At 39.8% G+C, this 21,347-nt stretch overlaps 2 protein-coding genes across 3 annotated transcripts in view; one reads left to right on the top strand and one right to left on the bottom strand.

Annotated features, from left to right (window-relative positions):
• The window catches only part of AP3S1 (adaptor related protein complex 3 subunit sigma 1), a 148,028-nt gene extending 146,222 nt beyond the window's left edge, over window positions 1-1,806 (bottom strand). Inside the window, exons 1-2 of the mRNA XM_073344747.1 lie at window positions 1,605-1,806; window positions 38-99 (exon numbers count right to left, since the gene is read on the bottom strand). Coding sequence (XP_073200848.1) covers window positions 38-70 — 33 coding nt within the window. The 5' untranslated portion in view covers window positions 71-99; window positions 1,605-1,806. The remainder of the gene's footprint in view (window positions 1-37; window positions 100-1,604) is intronic.
• Window positions 1,708-19,970, top strand: TMED7 (transmembrane p24 trafficking protein 7). 2 transcript variants are annotated; one of them, XM_073344749.2, is made up of 4 exons: window positions 1,708-1,832; window positions 2,017-2,243; window positions 6,063-6,308; window positions 16,028-19,970. In XM_073344749.2, the coding sequence occupies exons 2-4, from the start codon at window positions 2,046-2,048 to the stop codon at window positions 16,241-16,243; spliced, it is 660 nt and encodes a 219-aa protein (XP_073200850.1). In that variant the 5' UTR covers window positions 1,708-1,832; window positions 2,017-2,045; the 3' UTR covers window positions 16,244-19,970. The 2 variants fall into 2 exon arrangements, with proteins under 2 accessions (XP_073200850.1, XP_073200849.1); XM_073344748.2 differs by lacking the exon at window positions 16,028-19,970 and adding an exon at window positions 8,773-14,575 and having other exon boundaries at window positions 1,715-1,832.
• Window positions 19,971-21,347: the final 1,377 nt, after the last annotated feature.

Here is a 21,347-nt window from a genome sequence, read left to right as displayed (position 1 = left end):
TCTTTTTCTACTCATCGACTGAGAGCCATATTCTTACTTCCAATATCTCCTGAGTACGAATGACCTCCATCCAGCTCCATTTTCCAGCACTCCAGCACTCTATAATCAGAAAAGGGACAACCCCAGCATTAGTACAGTTTAGCATTTTGAGATATGTATTGACTTTCTTTTCTAGGTAGTCGGTGCTCATATAATTAACCTATGCCTAGGTTTCTTAGCACTGAAGCTAAGCTGGGTAGTATTAGCAGTACATCCCTCCACTGGGTTCTGAGGGGTCTGTAAGCAGCATCTTTTTTATATTAACAGTACACATAGCATGTGGTTGCAACAGAACGGTCAGCTTACAAAGGGTTGTGCCTGCAGAATTTGCAATACACTTGCTTCAATCTTAACAGATTGGGTTCCATGGTGGAGAAAAATCTAAATACATTAACGCTTACTTTATATGGCATTGAGTGTAAAAATGGAATGGAAAATCTGCAGTGGGAATAAGGAGATATGGATAAAACTAATAATGTTTTGGGTTTCTGTGTCTCTGAACAAAAGGAAAGACTTCAGGACAGGAATTTAGAAAAAACAAGGAAGTAGAAAATCATCACCTCTCTCTCCTTATATAACAAATAGGAACAAGGTAATACCCCTCTAGGGGGACTCAGTGTTCTATTATTGTAAAGTCCACCAGAACACAACCAGATCAGCAGTGTGTATATAGCTAAACTAGGCCTTGCATACTTCTATAGGTTTTGTACATTAACCATGATTATTTAGGACCCAAATGTGCCCATGTGGTATCTTCATATTATTTTTGTTGCGTGAAGAACAAAAGACCCAACTGTGAGGCGTTGGACCCCTTGGGAAGTCACCTGATGTGCTGAGATACCACTGAGTCTACCTGTTCTGCCAGCATGGGCCCCCTTTAACCTGTCTTGCTGATACAGGCTCTTAAAACCTCCTCTAACACATACAGGCAGAGCCACACCCAGCAGCAGATCAGCTCTGGGAAGACTCAGTTTAAGGGACTTGCTCCAGCACTCAGATATCCAGCTCCCTTGGACTCAAAGATACATTACGAAATTTGCCCCCTCCCTCAATGTGAAGAGTGTGCACACTTCTTGACCCCCCCCCGCTTTAGAAATTACAGAAACTGGGTTTAATAATAAACAAAACATTTTATTAACTATAAAAGGCAGATTTTAAGTGGTAAAAGGGGGGGGGGTCTTCTTTCATAGCTTAACTTCTCTTTCCTTCTGGTCTTGTTATCCTTCACTGTTTCACCTGACGCCGAAGTGACAGGGGAGCAATTTGAATGAAAGACGCTGCCAGCCGCAGACCGAGATAGCTGGAGGCAAACAGGCTCATAGTAGTGAATTTAAAGTCCTGATTAGTGACCAGGCGGCATTTACACCGTGCAATTGCCATGCGATCTGCTGTGACTGGGACGGAAGCGAAACAAGCTGCAGGCGCGGTTGGGGCACAGGCTGAACTGCGGGGGGCAGCGGGACCAGCGCTTCAGGACACAGCTCCGCACGTTACCACCAGGGCTGCTGCCAGCACCCCGCCCCGGGGCCCAGACACCTTGCTGCGGGTCGTCCCGCCCGCCTCACCTTTCCCCCGCCGCCATTGTCCTTTCTGCCGCCCCGCCCCACTGTCCTCGGCCGCCGCCGCCGCGCCCTCGCCTCCCCAACCACCACGTCGACAAAACCATGAGAAGCACTTCCGGTTCAGGGGCGCGTGACCGGCGTAGCTACTTCCGGGTTCCCGGATCGTTCGCTCCCTTCGCCACGCCGCACAGACACCGGCTGCCGCCGTCTACTACATCCGGGCCTCTCGCAGTGAGTTCCCCCGCTCTGCGCCCGCTGCGCCCTCCCCCCCGTGGCGCAGTCTAGCTCGCGGGCCCCTGCCCCTGGTCACGGTGACGGGCTGTGCGCTCGGCCTGCTCCCCCGCGGCCTCCGCTGCTCGAGCGAGCAGCCGCTCCCGGACCTGCTCCGACTCATTCTCCTTCTTTACTCCTTTAGCTGCTGCCCCTCCCCGCCCCACTGGGGAGATGCTGCTGCGGGGCTTGCTGGGCCCTGGTGCCGCGGCCTGGTCCGCGATCTCGGGGTTGCGGGGGCTGGTGCTGCTGCTGCTGTGCCTGGGGGGCGCTGTGCGGGCCTCCGAGATCACCTTCGAGCTGCCTGACAACGCCAAGCAGTGCTTCTACGAGGAGATCGCGCAGGGCACCAAGTGCACCCTGGAGTTCCAGGTAACAGCCCGTCCCGGGGGCTCCCCCGGGCAGCGCACCGCCCAGGCCGCGCCCAAGCAGCGCCAGGCGGTGCTTCGATGGGGGATCGTGCAGGGCACCCTATACACAACCCCCTCATGCACTCCTTACATCCTGAGTCGGACACCTGGCTTGGGTCAAGCCCACGTCTTGTCCTAGGCCTGAGGCACCTGTACCCACACCTCACCAAATTAGAGGTACCCCCAGCTTGATCGTGTTTCCATGAGCAGTTTGCACAGGGGATCAGGTGCCCCCTGGAGTTTTGGGTATGTGTTCTGTTTCCTCTAGCCAGTTAGAGATACTTAAAACAGCCCCCCAATACACTCTCACCAACCAGCATTGCTTCATAATTCTAGTTTAGCAATAAGTAATGCTCTTATAAAGTGACCTTATAGGGCACCAGGTGCACCTTACTATTCCAGATAAAACTATCCTTAAATCAGCTTAATATATGCCTGTTTGCCAACACTACCTCACCCACACAACTAGCCAACTCGTATCCCATTTCTGTGTAAAGCCAGCTGTTCTACTAAGATAACCCACACCACCCTTCACCACACACCTGTTGGGCTCACCCTCACTTTCCCTGTCTTCCCTTTCACTGTGTGATTATCTGGTTTGCAGCTGATTGATATTTCTAACCCATGTGAACTAAACAAGACTGTCCCTGAATTTCATTGTGATTGAGTTCAAACCCTAAATCCTACTTCAGTATTAGGTTTTGAATGATTAAATATTAACCAGTTGTGATCCTGGAATATTATTGCCCAATAAAATGCATGCAAGGCTGTGCAATTGTTATGTGGGAGGCAAAGATGTAAAAGTGCTATGTTCTTGATCTACAGTAAAAGCATGTATTTGTTGTAAGCTTCTTGGAAAACTTCCCAAAATTGATCTATTGTATGTATTTATGCATACATCACCTGTGTGTATCTGTGAAACTCACATCAGCCTTGTAAAATGGGCAGTTTGCCAAAATGATGTTGCTATAACAGGATATTCCTTAAAAAGAAAGGGAGTATTTGTGGCACCTTAGAGACTAACAAATTTATTTGAGCATAAGCTTTCGTGAGCTACAGCTCATTTCTTTTTGCGAATACAGACTAACATGGCTGCTACTCTGAAACAGGATATTCTTTGAGCTTCTTAGGGATTGTACTACTTGGAGCCTTATTCATTTAATTGGTGAAGACTGTTTGCCAGCCTAATAAGTGAATCACTGTTAACTGTACAACATTTTCATTTGTGAAAGGCACTTAACTTTCTTGTTTTATCTTGTGTTTTGAGACTTGTTGTAGAAGGTAAATTTTGCAATTAGATTGCTACGCTTAATATACTTGACATTGGAAGAATTATGTCTTTATCTGTAGATGTGTATTTCACCATACATGTACAAACTGACAAAATACTTCTGTTGATAATAGAAATTTACAGATAAGGAAAGTAAGAAAAATGCTGCTTGAGAATTTGAGTCCCACCTTAATGTGTATAAAACATGTTGTAATACATGCTGCACAATGCACATATTTACAGCTCTGATGAAACGGCCAGCTCTAGTGTTCACAAAGTTGAAACTAAACAAACTTATGTAGCATTCACACAGCTTTAACTTTTTTTAACACATGGTCTGCTGTCATCCACATAATTTTCAAAAACGATGAAAGTTTAAATCAATAAAAATAGAAAAAACTGCTTAAAAATAAACATTGATATTATCCATCAAAATTATATATAAAAAAGCAAATTCTGCCAAGACTAAATAGAATACATCATAAATAATAATGAATTAATGTAGTTGCATTTCAGTGTTTAACATGTGCCCGTGCTTTTTGGAGGAATTTTGCATCAGTGAATTCTGCCCCAAATATCTTTCAGCTTGTTCTGCACCCATAGAAAAATCACTCTGGTGGTTTTCTATTTCTATCAGTTTTGTCTTTCAAATCTAGCATTAAAACAAGTCCTAATCATCCGATACGTAGCCAAATTAATTGTAGCTCTTTGGTAGTAATTGAATCTCCCACTTGTAATTAAAGATTGCTGATCTAACATGCAATTTCTGAGGCTAAAAGATTTCTTTGATTACAGATACCCAAATATTTCAGTCATCTGTATTTTGTTCAGAAGAGTTTTCCACAAAAACTGGGCTTCTTTCCGCTATCTGAGCTATTTTAATTTGTATGGGTAGAAGGCTGTCCTAAAACATTTTTCTTTAATTTATGTCTAAATGTAATATCTTTGGGACAAACCTTTCAAAATGATGCGCCCATTTCTATCTGAATTGTGGAAGTTGGAGATAAAACCTGTTGGGGCTAATCTGTCCTCTGCAGGATTGTTGTTTTCTAGTGCTTTGTTTAATCTGTTTTAAAATTTGTGGTGTTTCTATCTTCTCCAGTCATAGGCTTTTGAACAATCTGTTATTGACATTGCTAGTCAGATGAGCTTGTTTTTATTTCAGTTAGTGTCTATGGATGTACTCAAAATGTTCATATTAAAAGGGGGTAAAATGCTTGCTCATATTTAAATTTGTACCTCATTGTTTATCCAGATATAAATCAGTGTTTTCTAAATTTGCCAAAGGCTTTCTTTTACATTGTCTATAGGTTTGTCAGTGTGATTTCAGGTGCTGTGAAAATACTTAGTTTTATATATTTTTACTTAATCACATGAGGGTTTGGGACACTTACAAGCTTTGGCTAACTTCATTCAGCGTTGGGAGAAGACACAAGCTCTGTTCGAGGGAGGCAATAGAATTCCTAAGTCTGCAGCAAAATCCCTAAATGCTACTGCAACAAAGTTTTCTATAAAGTTGTGCTGAAATCAAACCTATCTGACTTGTTTCCAGTGAAATTTAGAAACTAGGTTTACTATGAAGACTCTGTCTATAAAACCTATAAAGAATTCTTAAATGCATAGTATCTGTATCATAAGGATACATCTTTTTTTATTTAAACCTAGATTGCTTTTCTCTCACTTCCAAAACTATGCTGATAAAGGTTTGTAAAAGCAAGGGGCCATATCCAGTTCCCATTCTTATGCCACTCTGCAGCACAAAGCAGGAAGAAAGCTGGCGTAACAGGCTGTCTGTGTGTAACACCCTTCCTGTCATGTCAGAAGCAGGAGTAGCTGGGACATTGTTGCATTCTGGCAATTCCAACCTGCCGGAACAGCTCCAGCCTGTTTAATACTGTAAAAAGAAAAGGAGTATTTGTGACACCTTAAAGACGAGTACTCCTTTTCTTTTTGCGAATACAGACTAACAGAACTGCTACTCTGAAACCTTTAATACCATATTGTTTTTTTCTGGACTTGAAAAGTGGGCCTAAAATACAGTAAATCTTACTGTCCTAACACAGTATTACTTTAATTTTATTGTCTCCTTGTCAGGTTCTTGTACTGTACCTGTCACAGAAATATCTGAGAAACTTAAGTAAAATAACTTAATTGAATTGAAATGAAACTTTCTCTCATGTATTTGTATGAATTAATGTTTGAAGAAAACATACCAATCTTCTACAACTGAATGGATGTACAATATTTTATTCTGAGTTATTCTTGTTCTGTTAGTGTGTAAAACCCAAGTTCATTGCTGTAGGCTAATATAAATTGATACTCTTGAATTGAACAACTTGACTGGTGAACTCAGTTTATTACAGCTCTCTGTATCTTCTCTATTCTTGGTTTAGTGAATTAATTAAATTAAATAAGTCAGATCGAATGACTTGTAGAGATGCTTAGATAACTGTGGTACTAGGAATACCTTTCTACTCTGTTAAAGTGCCAATAATCTTTCACACTCCACAGGTGATCACTGGAGGGCATTATGACGTTGATTGTCGACTGGAAGATCCTGATGGCAATGTGTTGTACAAAGAGATGAAAAAACAATATGATAGCTTTACCTTCACTGCATCTAGGAATGGAACATACAAATTCTGCTTCAGCAATGAATTTTCTACTTTCACGCACAAAACTGTGTACTTCGACTTCCAGGTTGGAGAAGATCCACCTCTGTTTCCTAGTGAGAACAGAGTCACTGCACTTACCCAGGTAAAGGGCTGATTTAAAGTGACTTGATAGCCAAATAAAAAATGGAGCAGATGAGGCTTGGATTTTCAAAGGCGCCTAAGGGGTGTAGGTACCTATATTGCATTGAAAGCCAATAAAATTGGACATTTAACTTCCTCAGACTTCTTTGAAAATCCCAGCACGAGTTAACTAGGGAGCTCTATTAAATCAAAGACTTAATGTTGTTAACAATGAACTTTTGTCTACTTAAAGTTTGGATGTAAAACTGAGCTTGTGCAAACTGGAGTAGCAGTCATTAATCACAGAAGTAGAACTAAGATTTTAGGGATTTACATCCCAGTTAGCAAAGAGCAAAGCCCCTCACAACAGGACATCGTTTAAGGAAATGATTAGGATGAGAAGATGTTGGAGGAATACTATGTCGCAGGTTCAGGAAGGAATTCAACAGCAGACATAGTGAATTTTGTACAATCAGCTGTTTTGTCAACTATGATACATGCATCTGTCTGTAGCCACAAAAGGTCCCAGTCTCAGCATGATTTGTGGAGGTGAATGGGATTGCAGGAAAGAAATGTATAGTGGATGAATAAAATGCACTTGAAAGATTACAGAGTAAATATATCTGAATTCACAATATTTTAATAATGGCAAGTCATCTTTTTATACCATCATGGCAAAATATTGAGATTTTATACTAAAAGCTAATCTGCTTTTCCTTGACCGTACTAACTGTTTAACTAAAAATAGCTGCATATGATGAGACTAATAATTCTCTGAATTGTTTACATCACAGACGGGTATATTTTCCTAAGGAAGCTGCATTTCAGTGCTGTGACTGCACTCATGTCTGAAAGTTGAAGTGTTGGTGCTTTGAACTTTTTGAACAGTTGTTTCTAAATTCTACCTTTCTATAGAAACATCAAGTAATTGGAAAAAAAAAAAAGTGAAAATAGGCTTTTACATTTCATGCCTCTTTTTAAGGAAAGTAAAACTGAATAAGATAATTAGTAAATGCCCAACTTAATATTTAGGTTAGATATCTGTCCAATAAGTCAAAATTATGAGAAGCAAAGAAAAGGCTAGCAAAACAAATTGAAAATAAAGCATGTTTCACATCTAGTTGGTTAGTATTGTTATAGATGTTTAGCTTTTTTATTTATGTACAGTAGGACAGGAACACTGCTTCCCCACAAAAAAGGCTTCAACTGTGTGAAATTTTATTCTTAAACCTTAGGTCTTATTTCTGTTTTTGTTTTCTACATGTCTTTCTGTGAGCCTCACTTCGTTTCTCCTAAACACAAACCCATTTAATTGTGTTCAGTACATTATCCACAGACACCTTGTGTGCTGCCAACTGGCAGCAAACTCACTCCAAAATTGCTATTTAGGTGAGTGTGCTCACCATTTCAGTACTTTGGAACCAAGGATATAAACACCCTCCCTTAGCTATCTTTCTACTGGCCTGAGTGGACCCAAAGATCTTTCTCTTCCAATGCATTTCACAATTATTTGCTGTTGGTAAATGAATGTAGGAACTTGAGGACTCCTCAGTTCAATTCCAGATTTTGTAGGGGAGTTTGCTCTAGTAATTAAAGAGTTGTCTGTCGCTGTCCCCCTTCTGCTCCTATCTACCCTGCCTCTTTCTGGTTCCTGTCCTCCACCCTTCCTCTCTATTTTTTCATATTCTCTGGCTCCTGCAACTCCCTCTCCTCCTGACCCATCTAATGCTGCTGTGCTCTCTTTCTCCTCATCCCTGTGCATTCCAGTGTGGTTGCTTCCTCCATGCTGCCTGGGCACCCGCGGTGGGAGCATTGAGAACACTGGGTTCTTGTCCTGCACCATAATGTCCCTTTGCCGGAAGGAGCAACTACAGGGGAAGTCCTATTCAGCACAGGCAGACTCTTCAGAGAATTTAGGGATCTGAGCATGTATGAATTGTGGTTTTTCTAAGTGCATGGCCAACTTGGACAGATTTTCACAGGAATAGCAAAAGGCATATCCCTAACACCTAGGTGGCCCCTATCGAATTTTAAGTCCCTGCTTCAAAGGCTCGAGGGTTTCTCAACAAACCACTGAAATAATTTTTTTTAAAATATGGGCAAAACAATGTATGTTTCCCTAATCTTGTTGTCTGGAATGGCTGACCCATTTTAGCTGAAACAAAACAAAAAAAAAACCTGAGGCAGACACTTGGCATAGAACATTTCAGCCTGAACAGTTAGTTTGGCCAAGTTCTAAGTAACTGAAAATGAGGCCATATAATGGGAAATGTGAGGCAACTTTAATGATATATTTGTGCGGTTGGGGGGGAATATTTAGTATATTGGTTAATGTGGGTTAGATGTGACCGAGCTTAAAACATATTAGTTGAGAGAATAAATATACTCGCATCTAAAATTACAGAAGTCCTGGCTATATATGCTCAGATACAGCACAAAGAGAATTCTTCCAATGCTTTTCTAACTCAGAAATTTTTTTTGTCTAGATGGAGTCTGCTTGTGTTTCAATTCATGAAGCTTTGAAGTCTGTTATCGATTATCAGACTCACTTCCGCTTGAGAGAAGCACAAGGTCGCAGCAGAGCAGAGGATCTAAACACCAGAGTAGCCTATTGGTCAATAGGGGAAGCCATCATTCTTCTAGTAGTTAGTATTGGGCAGGTATTTCTCCTCAAAAGCTTCTTCTCCGATAAAAGAACCACCACAACCCGTGTTGGATCATAACCAGTGTGAAATGATGCTTCAGATCCACTGTACACTGTGCATCTGTAAACTTACTGTTCTCCAGTTAATTGTAGATACAAAAGAACTAAAGATGGGCAACATTTTTAATACCTTTTTACCCCTTCCCATTCATTAAAAATTACAAAAAGTAGTCAAAGTTATGAAAGGGACACCTTTTTATTTGAAATATTTGGAAAAGTTGAGAACTTACTGTTTTTTTATGTGTGTTAAGCATCCAGCAGTGATCTGTTTTTCCATTATTTTTATTCACTGATTAATCTGTGGTATGCTTTGAAAACCCCCCAAATAGTTGATATGGAAGACGGTACATGTGAAAAATTGATGATATTTTAGCTTTTCAGGCTGAAGGTGTTGGATGAAAAACAAAAGCAAATGTGATGAACTGTAGTCACAAAGCATTGAACTGCATTGTTTTGATTTGCTCTGAAAAATCCAATCAGTATATCTTTATTTGCTGTAAAACTGTTGCAAATTAACACTACATCATGGCACAAATATGGTTCGATAGAATGGTAAGTCTCCACCTTTCACAATTGTTAAGTTTTATATTTAAACAAGTTTGTTTAAAAAAAAAAACAGACATTCTTCCTATATTAAAATATAATGAATTTCCTGTTTCACAATAGTTTTTTTTAATTGAACAAACTGTAAACTGAGATTACTCAGGAAACCAATTTTCTATACTCTATTAAAATCAAAATTTCCAAGGTGTGCTTTTTTTAAAAAAAAAAAAAAAATGCAATAAGATAGGGAGAATCCTGTAACTTTGTCACTGAAGTTGTGTAGTCTCTGTAGTTATGTATGCTGCTATGGCTCTTCAAAATTAGGACAACAGAGGTAAACTGGCTTGTTAGGCAACACAGCACTGACACTGGACATAGTTGTATGCCATCTGTGAGAGGCACATACAAAGCTTTCTAGTAAATCATTATCAAGTCCAATCTGTTATTTATACTGCATTGTATCTCCATGGTTGTGATACATTGTTGCCTTGTGCATCTAACTGCCACTTCTGGTTTGCTAGTGGTCCTGCAATGTTTCAAAAGTTTCAGGGTGTCTTTTTTTGGTAGCTTTGTAGTCCACATTGTTATCATTCCTCATGTCTTTAAAAGATGCTGTATTGTGTACTCTGAAAAGTTTTTTGTTTTATTAGGATGTGGAAGTTGGCAAACGTACATAAATTGTTTGAACTAAGGTATTCAAAATAAGGTTAAAAGCTAGTACAGACTAGTCTGGAAGGACTAAGGTAATTAACCAATTCTCACGTGCACAGGAGAAACAACTAACCTAAAGACACAAGAAAATGTAGACACTATTTTCCTCTTAATTCAAAAGAGGTTGTTAACTTTTACTGTGTGCTAGCTTAACAGTTTAAGTACTGTAATTCTGATTTGTTGCTAGTGTTGATCAGACATTTCCAACTCTGGAGAAACTAAAGTTTGTTTATATACAAAATAAAAAAAGTCATACTTGGGCACATGACAAAAAACTCAGGGCCATCAACTTAAAACAGTTTAAAATGCAGTGGTTGTAGTAAAAGAAGGTTCTAGATTTATTCTTACTGTGATTAAATCAATTACCTGTAGTCTGGGACATGCAAGAAAAATTTGAGCTAATTCCTATTTTAGGGGTCACTGAGGTTGGTAGGTGAAAAACAGGATCTTAGTTTAGGGAATCTAGTTGATATTCTCATACCTTGTACTGAATTTTTTTTAAAGCACCTACAACTTCCTTTATTTAGAGGGGTAAAAACAATGCCAGTGCTGGTTACAACTTTTCAAAAATAAACTAGAGCACAGACTTTTCCTGAACGCCATAAGCCTGCACCTGTATGTGCTACTCTTCCCCAATTGTGCTTGGCTGCTTTATTCTTGTGTGGCAACAAGCTGATCTTCTGCAGGATTCTTACAAACTTAATTACATGCAATAACAAAGCAAATGGGTGGAGTTAAGGCAAGTGTTGCACCTTTGCCATTATAACAATTTGATGAAAATGTGATTTGATTTTGGCAGTGTCCCATTGTAATCTTCTGAAGCTTGAGCTATCACTTGTAAGTAGATCAGTTAATGAGTAGCTTTAATTGCAATGAAAACATTTGTTTTAAAGATGTGAAATAAGTTTTTTTTTTTTTTTCCTACATCAGTTGCTTCATGTTACTGTCAAAATTGCTAAATGGTATAGGCCAAATATTGGTTTATATCGTCACAGATACTCTCTCTCTCTCTCTGTTTCTTTTGTCTTTTTATTTTTTCCTGTTTGAATGTGTAAAGTGGAACTGTTTAGCTCAGTATACCTCCCACTGCAGAGGTCTTCTGGAATTGACTGTTAAATTGAAGTTGGGTATTCAAACCAGTCCTCCTGTATGTTGCTGCATTATGCAGCAATAGCTTAAAAAAAGCCTTTATTTTTCTGTTCTAAAAACATGGCACAAAACCACATGTTTAAACATAGCTGTATATATTTTTTAGAATAAGTGACTGAATAAAATGAATAGGATATAATAGACACATGCTAACAAATCAACAGTGGGTGAAAAAACATTTAAGGTGTGTTACAATTAAAGCTTCATCTTTTTATATTAAGGACATGGTTCAAATAAGAGGTGTATGGTACACAGCTAAATCACCCAGTGTTTGATAAAATACAGTTTTATTATGTACTGCAAAAGACACCAGTTTTTTACTATTCTTTGGATGTTTGTTTAGGGAACCTCTTCTTGTGGCCTGAAATGTCAATTCCTGTTTTAGTTTGAAAACATTTGTTAGTTTTGAATAAGACAAAAGGCAGACCCTGTGAATATTGTATGGGAAAATAAAAATTAATATATGAACATGGTCTGAATGGATTTTTATTTTGAGACTGGATGGGAAAGGAGTTTTCTCAAAGGAAAACAAGTGAGATTGAGCCTTAACCTATATTTTAGAATAAGTATTTTTAAAGTACTTATCCATTCATTAATTCATTAGATGCCACTTGATTGCTCATCATCCACATTTCTTTACATTTGAGATGGGATTACTGCAAGGCACTCCATATGAGGCTATACTTTAAGGCCATTTAGAGACTTGAGTTAGTGCAATAAGTTTTCCTGTTTGTTAAGCAATGCATCATAATGAGTGCACTGCACCAGTGCTTTGTAACATGCACCTATTGGATTGAGTGGAGCTTAAGGTGTAGTTTTGGCTTACAAAGAGACTGGCCTTTTTGTGATACTGCCACAAGTATGAGGTTGTTAGAGAATAGAATAGTTATCTAAATGTAATTATCTAGTTATATATTTAAACTGTACATATCAAATAAGATCTGGGGGTTATAGTGGGTCACAAATTGAGAACAATGTGATACTGTTACGAAACAGACAAGTGTCATTTTGGGAAGCTTTAACAGGAGTGTCTTATATAAGGAAATGGGAGGTAATTGTTTAGAAAATGACCCACAAAGAAAGGTGGAAAGAATTTGGCATATTTAGTCTAGAGAAGAGAAGGCTGAGGGGGGACAACAGTCTTAAAATATATAATAGGTTGTTATAAAGAGGATGGCGATCAGTTGTTCATCTTCAAGGGTAGGAAAAGAAGTAAAGGACTTAGTTTGCAGAAAAGGGGAGATTTAGGTTAGATTTTTTTTTATTAATTAACTATAAGGACAGTTAAACACTGGAACAGGTTACCTAGGGAGGTTGTGAATCACCATCACTGGTGGTTTTTAAGAACCAGATAAACAAACATCTGTTCAGGGTACACGTAATCCTTACTCCTTAGGTACACGTAATCCTTACTCAGAGGAGCCATGGGGAAAAGAAGGACTAACTAGGTGACTCTTTAGGTCCTTTCAGCCCTATGTGTCTGAGTCTAAGGCTTTCTCTACACTGGAACCTAAACGACACAAGTTTTGTTGTTCAGGAGTGTGGGGAAAAAACAAACCCCACCCCAAACAACAAAAGTTTTACTGACAAAAAGCGCCAGTGTGAACAGAGCTCTCCTGCTGACAAAGCTACTGCCGCTCATTGGGAGTGAAAGTTTTTTTTGTTGGGGGGAGAGCTCCCTCCCGCTGACAAACAGCGGCTATACTGCTCTTTTAGTGGCACAGCTGTGTCGCTAAAGTTGTGTACAGTAGACATAGCCTAAGTGCCTAAGGCTGTAGGATCAGAATTCTTACAAATTTGCTTTTCTTATACAGTACGTGGAGTTCTGATTATTATACCAGACTGCTGCTGAGAAGAGTAACTGACGAGATAAATATTTAGTAAATGAAGCAAATCAAAAATACTTTGAAAACTACTTTATTCGGTATTTTATGTTACCATTCCCTTTGGTATGTGGACACCTTCCAGAATTGTGTTTAAAAATAAATAAAATTTATGCCCTTCCATTTCTTCCTCTTCCCCATCTATATAGCATTCTGTATTGGTTTTTATACTGTGCTCATTGCCACCATATCCCTTTAGGAGTTTGTTACATATTTTTGTCCAGCAAGTAATTAGTTGAAATGCTTTTAGGGAAAAACAAGATTCAAGAGGTGGTTTGTGGTTATTCTTTGTTCACGGAATGAATTCCGCAGACTCAACCCAGCTGTCAAGAAAGTTGTTTCCTGTATACATAAGTATTGGCTTTGAGATAGGACCAATGGAATCATCTAAGGAGAAGAGTTGGTGGTAGGGTGAGGTAGCCCTTTGGTCCCTGTCTGTTGAGGTTGTTGAAGGACCGAGACATTAAATTTAACCTGATGTTGAATAAGTGAGTCATTACAATAGTAGTATATATGAATAATATATCTTCGGTGGTATTTGCCGCTGAAACTGTGAAGCTGCTCTTTTCCTGCATCAGTTAGTCTTTTCAGAACCAGTGCTTCAGTTCAAGGCATTGCAGTAATCCCATCTGGAGGTAACAAATGGTATCTGTGATCAGTCAGGTGGTTGTTAGACTTCATCCCATCCTTTCCAACAAACTGATGCTATGACTCCATCAGGAAACTAAGATAGACTGCCTAGATAATTTGGAGAGAGCAGGGTAGTAGCCATCTCTTCACTATTTCATTATGCCTACCAGTTAACTAGCTTTTTTTAACTAGCAGTTTACTTAGGAATGGGGGATTTGACACTAGGTGATAGCTGGCAAATTCCAGTGCAACCAGTGAAGGGTTGGCTAGGATTGGCCAGTTCAGAGTGCTCAGTAACAAGGAATGCTGAATTCCTTCTCTGAGGTGGCGCTCACTTAGAGAAGGAGGTCCTATTTATTCTTGACTCACTTTCACCATCTGGGAGGGGCTGATTTTCTTTGGTATTGAATTTCTGTTGTGTGAAAAGCTGAACTACTAAGTCCAGAGATCGTTTGGGGATAACATACCACCTTATTCCAGTTGTCATGAGAAATCAAAGAAAAGGGGGCAGGAATCAGAGCTTATTTTCATTTCAAATGTCTCCCAGTATTCTGAGGAAATTAGATTTTTTGAGAATTCTCACTTTAATTTATTACAAAAGGTTTTTTCAGCCTGTCAGCTTTATCTGCCCTGCTCCAAAATAAATTGTTCTTTGTAATTCACTTTTCCTTCTCACTCAAAAAAAAAATCCATGCACACCCAAAACAAAACCTCTGTCTAAAAGCTGGATGATACCTAAACTCATTTCTTTTACAGTAGAATAAATAAAAAAAATAGCATTGGCCATAAACACTACATAAAGCACTACATAAACTTCTTACTAATAATTCTTTGAATGTACTGTTATAATAGTCAGGGATGTCTATAGTCTTGTTTTTTATTAAAGGTATTGGAGATTTTTCAGGTCATCATGGAACTTCTCTTATTTCCAAGAGTAACCTTCCTTTTCTGTAGCATAGTATTCTTCACAGTGTAACCTGAACATAAGAATAGCTATACTGGGTCAAACCTATGGTTCTTCTACAGCCCAGTATCCTGTCTTTCAACAGTGACTGGTGTCAGATGCTTCAGAGGGAGTGAGCAGAACAGGGCAATTTATCAAGTGATCCACCCCTGTCATCCAGTCAGAGCATCTGACAGAGGTTTAGGCACACTCAGAACATGGGGTTGCATCCTGGACCATGGATGCAACCCCATGGCTAATAGCCATTGATGAACCCATCCTCCATGAACTTGTCTAATTCTTTTTTTAACCCAGTTATACCTTTGGACTTCACAACATCCCTGGGAACAACTTCCACAGGCTGTGTGTTGTGTGAAGAAGTACTGCCTTTGTTTGTTTTAAAACCCGTTGCCTATTAATTTCATTGGGTAAACCCTGGTTTGTGTGTTGTATAAAGGGGGTAAGTAACACTTTCTTATTCACTTTCTCCACATCATTCATGATTTTATAGATCTCTCTCAGATCCTCCCCTTAATTGTCTTTTTTCCAAGTTTAACAGTCCCCATCTTTTTAATTTCTCCTCGTATGGAAGCTGTTCTGTTGTTGCCCTTCTTTTTCCAGTTCTGGTATAACTTTTTTTTTTTTTCAGTTGGGGCGGCCAGAACTGCATCCAAGATTCAAGGTGTGGGTGTACCATGAATTTATATAGTGGCGTTATGATATTTTCTGTCTTAGCTATCCCTTTCCTAATGGTTCCTAACATTGTTAGCTTTTTTACTTCTGCTGCACGTTGATCAGATGTTTTCAGAGAACTATGCATGACTCCACAGTCGTTCTTGAGTGGTAACAACTAATTTAGACACTGCCATTTTGTATGCATAGTTACGATTGTTTTCCATTTTGCATTACTTTGCATTTATCAACACTGAATTTAGCCTGCCATTTGGTGCCCATTCCTTTGTAACTCTTTACAGTCCGCTTTGGACTTAACCATCTTGAGTAATTTTGTATCATCTGCAGACATTGCCACCTCACTGTTTACTCCTTTTTCTAGATCATTTATGAAAATGTTGAACAGCACCGATCCCAGTACAGATCCTTGGGGGACGCTATTTACCTCTCTCCATTCTGAAAACTGACCATTTATTCCTACCCTTTGTTTCCTATCTTTTAACCAGTTACTGATCCAAGAGAAGACCTTCCTTCTTATCCCACAACTTCTTACTTGCTTAAGAGCCTTGGTGAGGAATCTTGTTAAAGGCTTTCTGGAAGTCCAAGTACAATACATAAGAACGGCCATACTAGGTCAGACCAAAGGTCTATCTAGCCCAGTATCTTGTCTTCCGACAGTGGCCAATGCCAGGTGCCCCAGAGGGAATGAACAGAACAGGTAATCATCAAGTGATCCATCCCCCGGTCGCCCATTCCCAGCTTCTGGCAAACAGAGGTTAGGGACACCATCCCTGCCCATCCTGGCTGATAGCCATTGATGGACCCTATCCTCCATGAACTTATCTGGTTCTTTACTGAACCATGTTATAGTCGTGGCCTTCACAACATCACAGTACATCAGACTATCAATTGGATCACCCTTGTCCATATAGCTGTTGACCTCCTCAGAGAATTCTAATAGATTGGTGAGGCATGATTTCCCTTTACAAAACCATGTTGACTCTTTCCCAACAAATCGTGTGTCTGGTAATTCTGTTCTTGATGACAGTTTCAACAAATTTGCCTGATACTGAAGTTAGGCTTACTGGCCTGTAATTGCTGGGAGCATCTTTGGAATTTTTTTTTTTTTTTTTTAAAATAGGTGTCACATTGGCTATCCCCCATTATCTGGCACAGAATCTGATTTAAGTGATAGGTTACATACCAGAGTTAGTAGTTCTGCAATTTCATATTTGAGTTCCTTCAGAATTCTTGAGTGAATATCATCTGGTCCTAGTGACTTATTACTGTTTAATTTATCAATTTGTTCCAAAACTCCTCCATTCACATCTCAGTCTGGGACAGTTCCTCAGATGTGTCCCCTAAAAAGAATGGCTCAGGTGTGGGAATCTCCCCCTCATCCTGTGCAGTGAGGACAGATGCAAAGAATTCATGTAGTTTGTCTGCAGTGGCCTTGTCTTCCTTAAGTGCTCTTTTTGCACCTTGATCGTCCAAGGTGGCCCCACTGATTGTTTGGCAGGCTTCCTGCTTCTGTTGTAATTAAAAAATATTTGCTGTTAGTTTTTATGTCTGTAGATAGTTGCTCTTCACATTCTTTTTTGGCCTGCCTAGTTATACTTGACTTGCCAGAGTTTGTTCCTTTCTATTTTCCTCAGTAAGATTTGACTTCCAATTTTTAAAAGATGCCATTTTGTGTCTACCTGCCATTTTTATTCTGTTTAGCCATGGTAGTATCTTTTTGGTCCTCTTTTTTATTTATTCATACAGTTTGAGCCTCCATTATGGTGTTTTAAAAAATTTTCCATGCAGACATTTCACTCTTGTGACTTTTCCTTTTAATTTCCCCATAACTAGCTTTCTCATTTTTGTGTCGTTCCCTTTTTTAAGTTAAATGCTACTGTGGTGTGTTTCTTTGGTATTTCCCCCACTGCCCAAAAGATGTTAAATTTAATTTAGGGCTGTTGATTAACAGCAGTTAACTCACGCAATTAACTCAAAAATATTAACCTCTATTTAAAAAATAAATGGGGAATAATCGCTGTTTTAATCACACTGTTAAACAGTAGAATACCAATTGAAATTTATTAAATATTTTGGATGTTTTTCTACATTTTCAAATGTACTCATTTCAATTACAACAAAGAATACAAAGTATACATGCTCACTTCATATTATTATTATGAATATTTGCACTGTAAAAATGATATAGTATTTTTCAATTCACCTTATACAAGTACCATGCAATCTCTTTATTGTGAAAGCGCAGCTTAAAAATGTAGATTTTTTTTTTGTTACATAACTGCACAAAAAAACAAAACAATGTAAAACTTTAGAGCCTACAGATCCACTCAGTCCTATTTCTTGTGCAGCCAATTACATTTACAGGAGATAATGCTGCCCACTTCTTATTTACAATGTCACCAGAAAGTGAGAACAGATGTTCACATGGCACTTTTGTAGCTGGCATTGCAAGAAATTTACATGCCAAATATGCTAAACATTCGTATCCCCTTCATGCTTTGGCTACCATCCCAGAGGATGTGCTTCCATGCTGATGACACTCATTAAAAAAATGTGTTAATTAAATTTATGACTAAACTCCTTGGGGAAGAATCATGTGTCTCCTGCTCTGTGTTTTGCCCGCATTTTGCCATATATTTCATATTATAGCAGTCTCGGATGATGACCCACCATGTTGTTTGTTTTAAGAACACTTTCACTGCAGATTTGAGAAAACGCAAAGAAGGTACCAATGTGGTACTTTTTAAAGATAGCTACAGCGCTTAAGATTTAAGAATCTGAAGTGCCTGTCAAAATCTGAGGGCATGTCTACACTTACCTCTGGAGCAATCGATCCAGCGGGGGTCGATTTATCGCATGTAGTGAAGATGCAATAAATCTACTGCTGAGCACTCTCCCATTAACTCCGGTATGCCACCAGAGTGAGAAGCGTAGGCGGAGTCAATGGGGGAGCGTCAGCAGTCAACCCCCTGCAGTGAAGACACCATAGTAAGTAGTGTCAACTTCAGCTACGCTATTTTCTTAGCTGAAGTTGCATAATTTAGATAGACTCAGCTCGCTCCCCCAGTGTAGACCAGGCCTGAGAGGGATGAGGTGTGGTACATGCTTTCAGAAGTCTTAAAAGAGCAACACTCTGATGCAAAAACTACAGAACCCAAACCACCAAAAAAAGAAAATCAACTCTTGGTGACATCTGACTCAGATGATGAAAATGAACATGTATTGGTCTGCGCTGCGTTATCGAGCAGAACCCATCATCAGCATGGATGCATGTCCCCTCGAATGGTGGTTGAGGCATGAAGGGACAGACGAATATTTAGCGCATCTGGCATGTAAAATTTCTTGCAACACCGGCTACAACGGTGCCATGCGAACGCCTGCTCTCACTTTCAGGTGACATTTTAAACAAGATGCGGGCAGCATTATCTCCTACAAATGTAAACAAACTTTTGTCTGAGCCATTTGCTGAACAAGAAGTAGGACTGAGTGGATCTGTAAGCTCTAAAGTTTTATACTTTTATTTTTTGTACATAATTCTACATTTGTAAGTTCAACTTTCATGATAGAGATTACACTAAGTACTTGTACTAAGTGAATTGAAAATTACTATTTTTTACAGTGCAAATATTTATAATAATAGAATACCATTTATATAAATATTTTGGGATGTTTTCCACATTTTCAAACACATTGATTTCAATTACAACACAGAATACAAAGTGTACAGTGTTCACTTTATATTTATTTTTAACAGTGTGATTAATCATGATTAATTTTTTTATTGCTTGACAGCCCTAAATTAATTACATTATAGTCGCTATTACTGAGTAGTTCAGCTATAATTCACCTCTTGAACCAGATCCTGTGTTCCACTGCGGACTAAATGAAGAACTGCCTCTCTCCTAAAGGATTCCAGGACTAGCTGCTGTAGCTGAGGCTGGGCTGTGTAATTCGCACTTGGAGGGAGGCCTCATTTCTTGGAGGATAGAATTAGGGAGGTAAACAGATGATTAGGCTGAAAACATAACTAAACAGAACTACCTTATTTGTGCTAAATAAGGTAAGTAAATAGGTCAGTAGGCTAAAAAGACCAAATGTCTGAGCCAGCTAAGATAAAAGGGAGAACATCCAGTTCACCATTTACTCACAATGGCCAAAATAGGAATGTAGATAAGAGGTAAAGCGTAAATTGAGCATGGACAGAGCATGCTGCCCAGAGATTAGTTCCTGCAAAGTTACCATGCCCGTCCAAAAACTTGTGATGCAATATGTAGTAAAAGCTATACAATGTGCAAATACATATACAGGAAGAGGTTTGCTGTGTAACTTTGCATGTGTGATATATCCCATACCCACCACCTATGCATGAGTCTGCTCAGCTCAGTAGAGATTTGCTGTATGCCAAATAAAGGAACCTGAGTGACTAAATGTGCAGTCTGAGTTTTTTGGATCCCAAACCGGAAAAAGTATTCTAAATAAGCTGAGTGGAAAAGATATCAGAGGGAATCCCAGTAGTTGCTCCAAGAAGCAGTCATTCATGGTGTCTAGAAATTTTTTCTCTGCATCCTGTCCAGAGGTGACTTGTTCCCAGAAAATAATGGGGATAGTTGAAATCCCCCATTATTATTGGGTTTTCTGTTTCATGTAGCCTCTAATCTCCCTGAGCATTTCATAGTCACTATCCTCATCCAGGGCAAGTGGTCAGTAGTATGTTCCTACTTCTATTATTATTTATTATGCAAGCATGGCATTTCTATCCATGGAGAAACCATGGTACTGTTTGATTCATTTAATATTTTTACTATATTTGTTTCTATGCTTTCTTTCCCATAGAGTGCCACTCTCCCACCAGTATAAGACTATGAGCCACAAAGCTTGGGTATAGGAACGCCTGCCTAACAGTGAATATGGAGAAGGCTGAGGAGGTGTGGGACTCCCTAGACCAGGCTGCTGAGCAGGTCCGCCAGTAGTTTGCACCCCTCCTGTAGGATGTCAGTGCCCAGTTACAGGCCCTGGTGGAGAAGCTGCAAGGGAAACTCCCGCTGTAACAGCCCCTGCTCACCCAACACTGTAACCACCCAACAGCCTAGAGCCCTGGCAATCCAGGGGCCTGCATTCTCAGGTCCCCCACTGTACAGTCCTGCCCACTGATACCAAGCTAGCCACAGAGGTCTGTGACTCCTGGAGCAAACAGGCATGAGTCATGTCACCTGCTAAACCCACTCCAGACCTCCTGCAGGGGTCCAGTTCTTCATTGTCCCTGTGGATGAACCCCAGTGCATAGACGTTGCCACTCCAACCCTGTGCTCACACTTGGGCCTGGTAAAAAAGATGCCACAAGGCTCAGGGCAACTATGAATCGGGCCTTGAGCTGCGTTTGTGCATGTCCTAGAGACGTGAGGGGGGATAACTTCTGCCCATCCCATTCTCCCCTCTCTAACCACAGCTGAACCTGATGCCCCTATCCTATCCCTGCTGTTAGATCTCCTGTGTTCACCAGTGCTTTCACCTGTAACTACATAAATTCTTGCTTTGGGCATAAGGTTAAAAAAAAAATGAATAGGGAGAGGCAGGCACCTAAGAACACAATCCACAAAGCTAATATGCTAAGAAGAGAACTGCCTAAATTAGCCCATGGAAGGTGCTGATGCTACAGCTGTGTCCTACACCCCACCTCTCTCTGAGATAAGTCCCTTGGTCTGCTAGAGATCCATCAATGGGGGGGGAAATCATAGAATACCAGGGTTGGAAGGGACCTCAGGTGGTCATCTAGTCCAAACCCCTACTCAAAGCAGGATCAATTCC

Source organism: Lepidochelys kempii, chromosome 5, assembly GCF_965140285.1.
Source record: "Lepidochelys kempii isolate rLepKem1 chromosome 5, rLepKem1.hap1, whole genome shotgun sequence".
NCBI classification, from domain to species: Eukaryota; Metazoa; Chordata; order Testudines; family Cheloniidae; genus Lepidochelys; species Lepidochelys kempii.
Note: the sequence above shows the minus strand (reverse complement) of the source record. Positions and strands in the feature narration are given on the sequence as shown.

Bases quoted from the DNA above. Each gene is read 5' to 3' on its own strand.
- TMED7 (XM_073344748.2), top strand. From the start codon at position 2,046: ATGCTGCTGCGGGGCTTGCTGGGCCCTGGTGCCGCGGCCTGGTCCGCG. The intron at 2,244-6,062 runs GTAACAGCCCGT...CACACTCCACAG, and splicing joins AGTGCACCCTGGAGTTCCAG to GTGATCACTGGAGGGCATTA. The intron at 6,309-8,772 runs GTAAAGGGCTGA...TTTTTTGTCTAG, and splicing joins GAGTCACTGCACTTACCCAG to ATGGAGTCTGCTTGTGTTTC.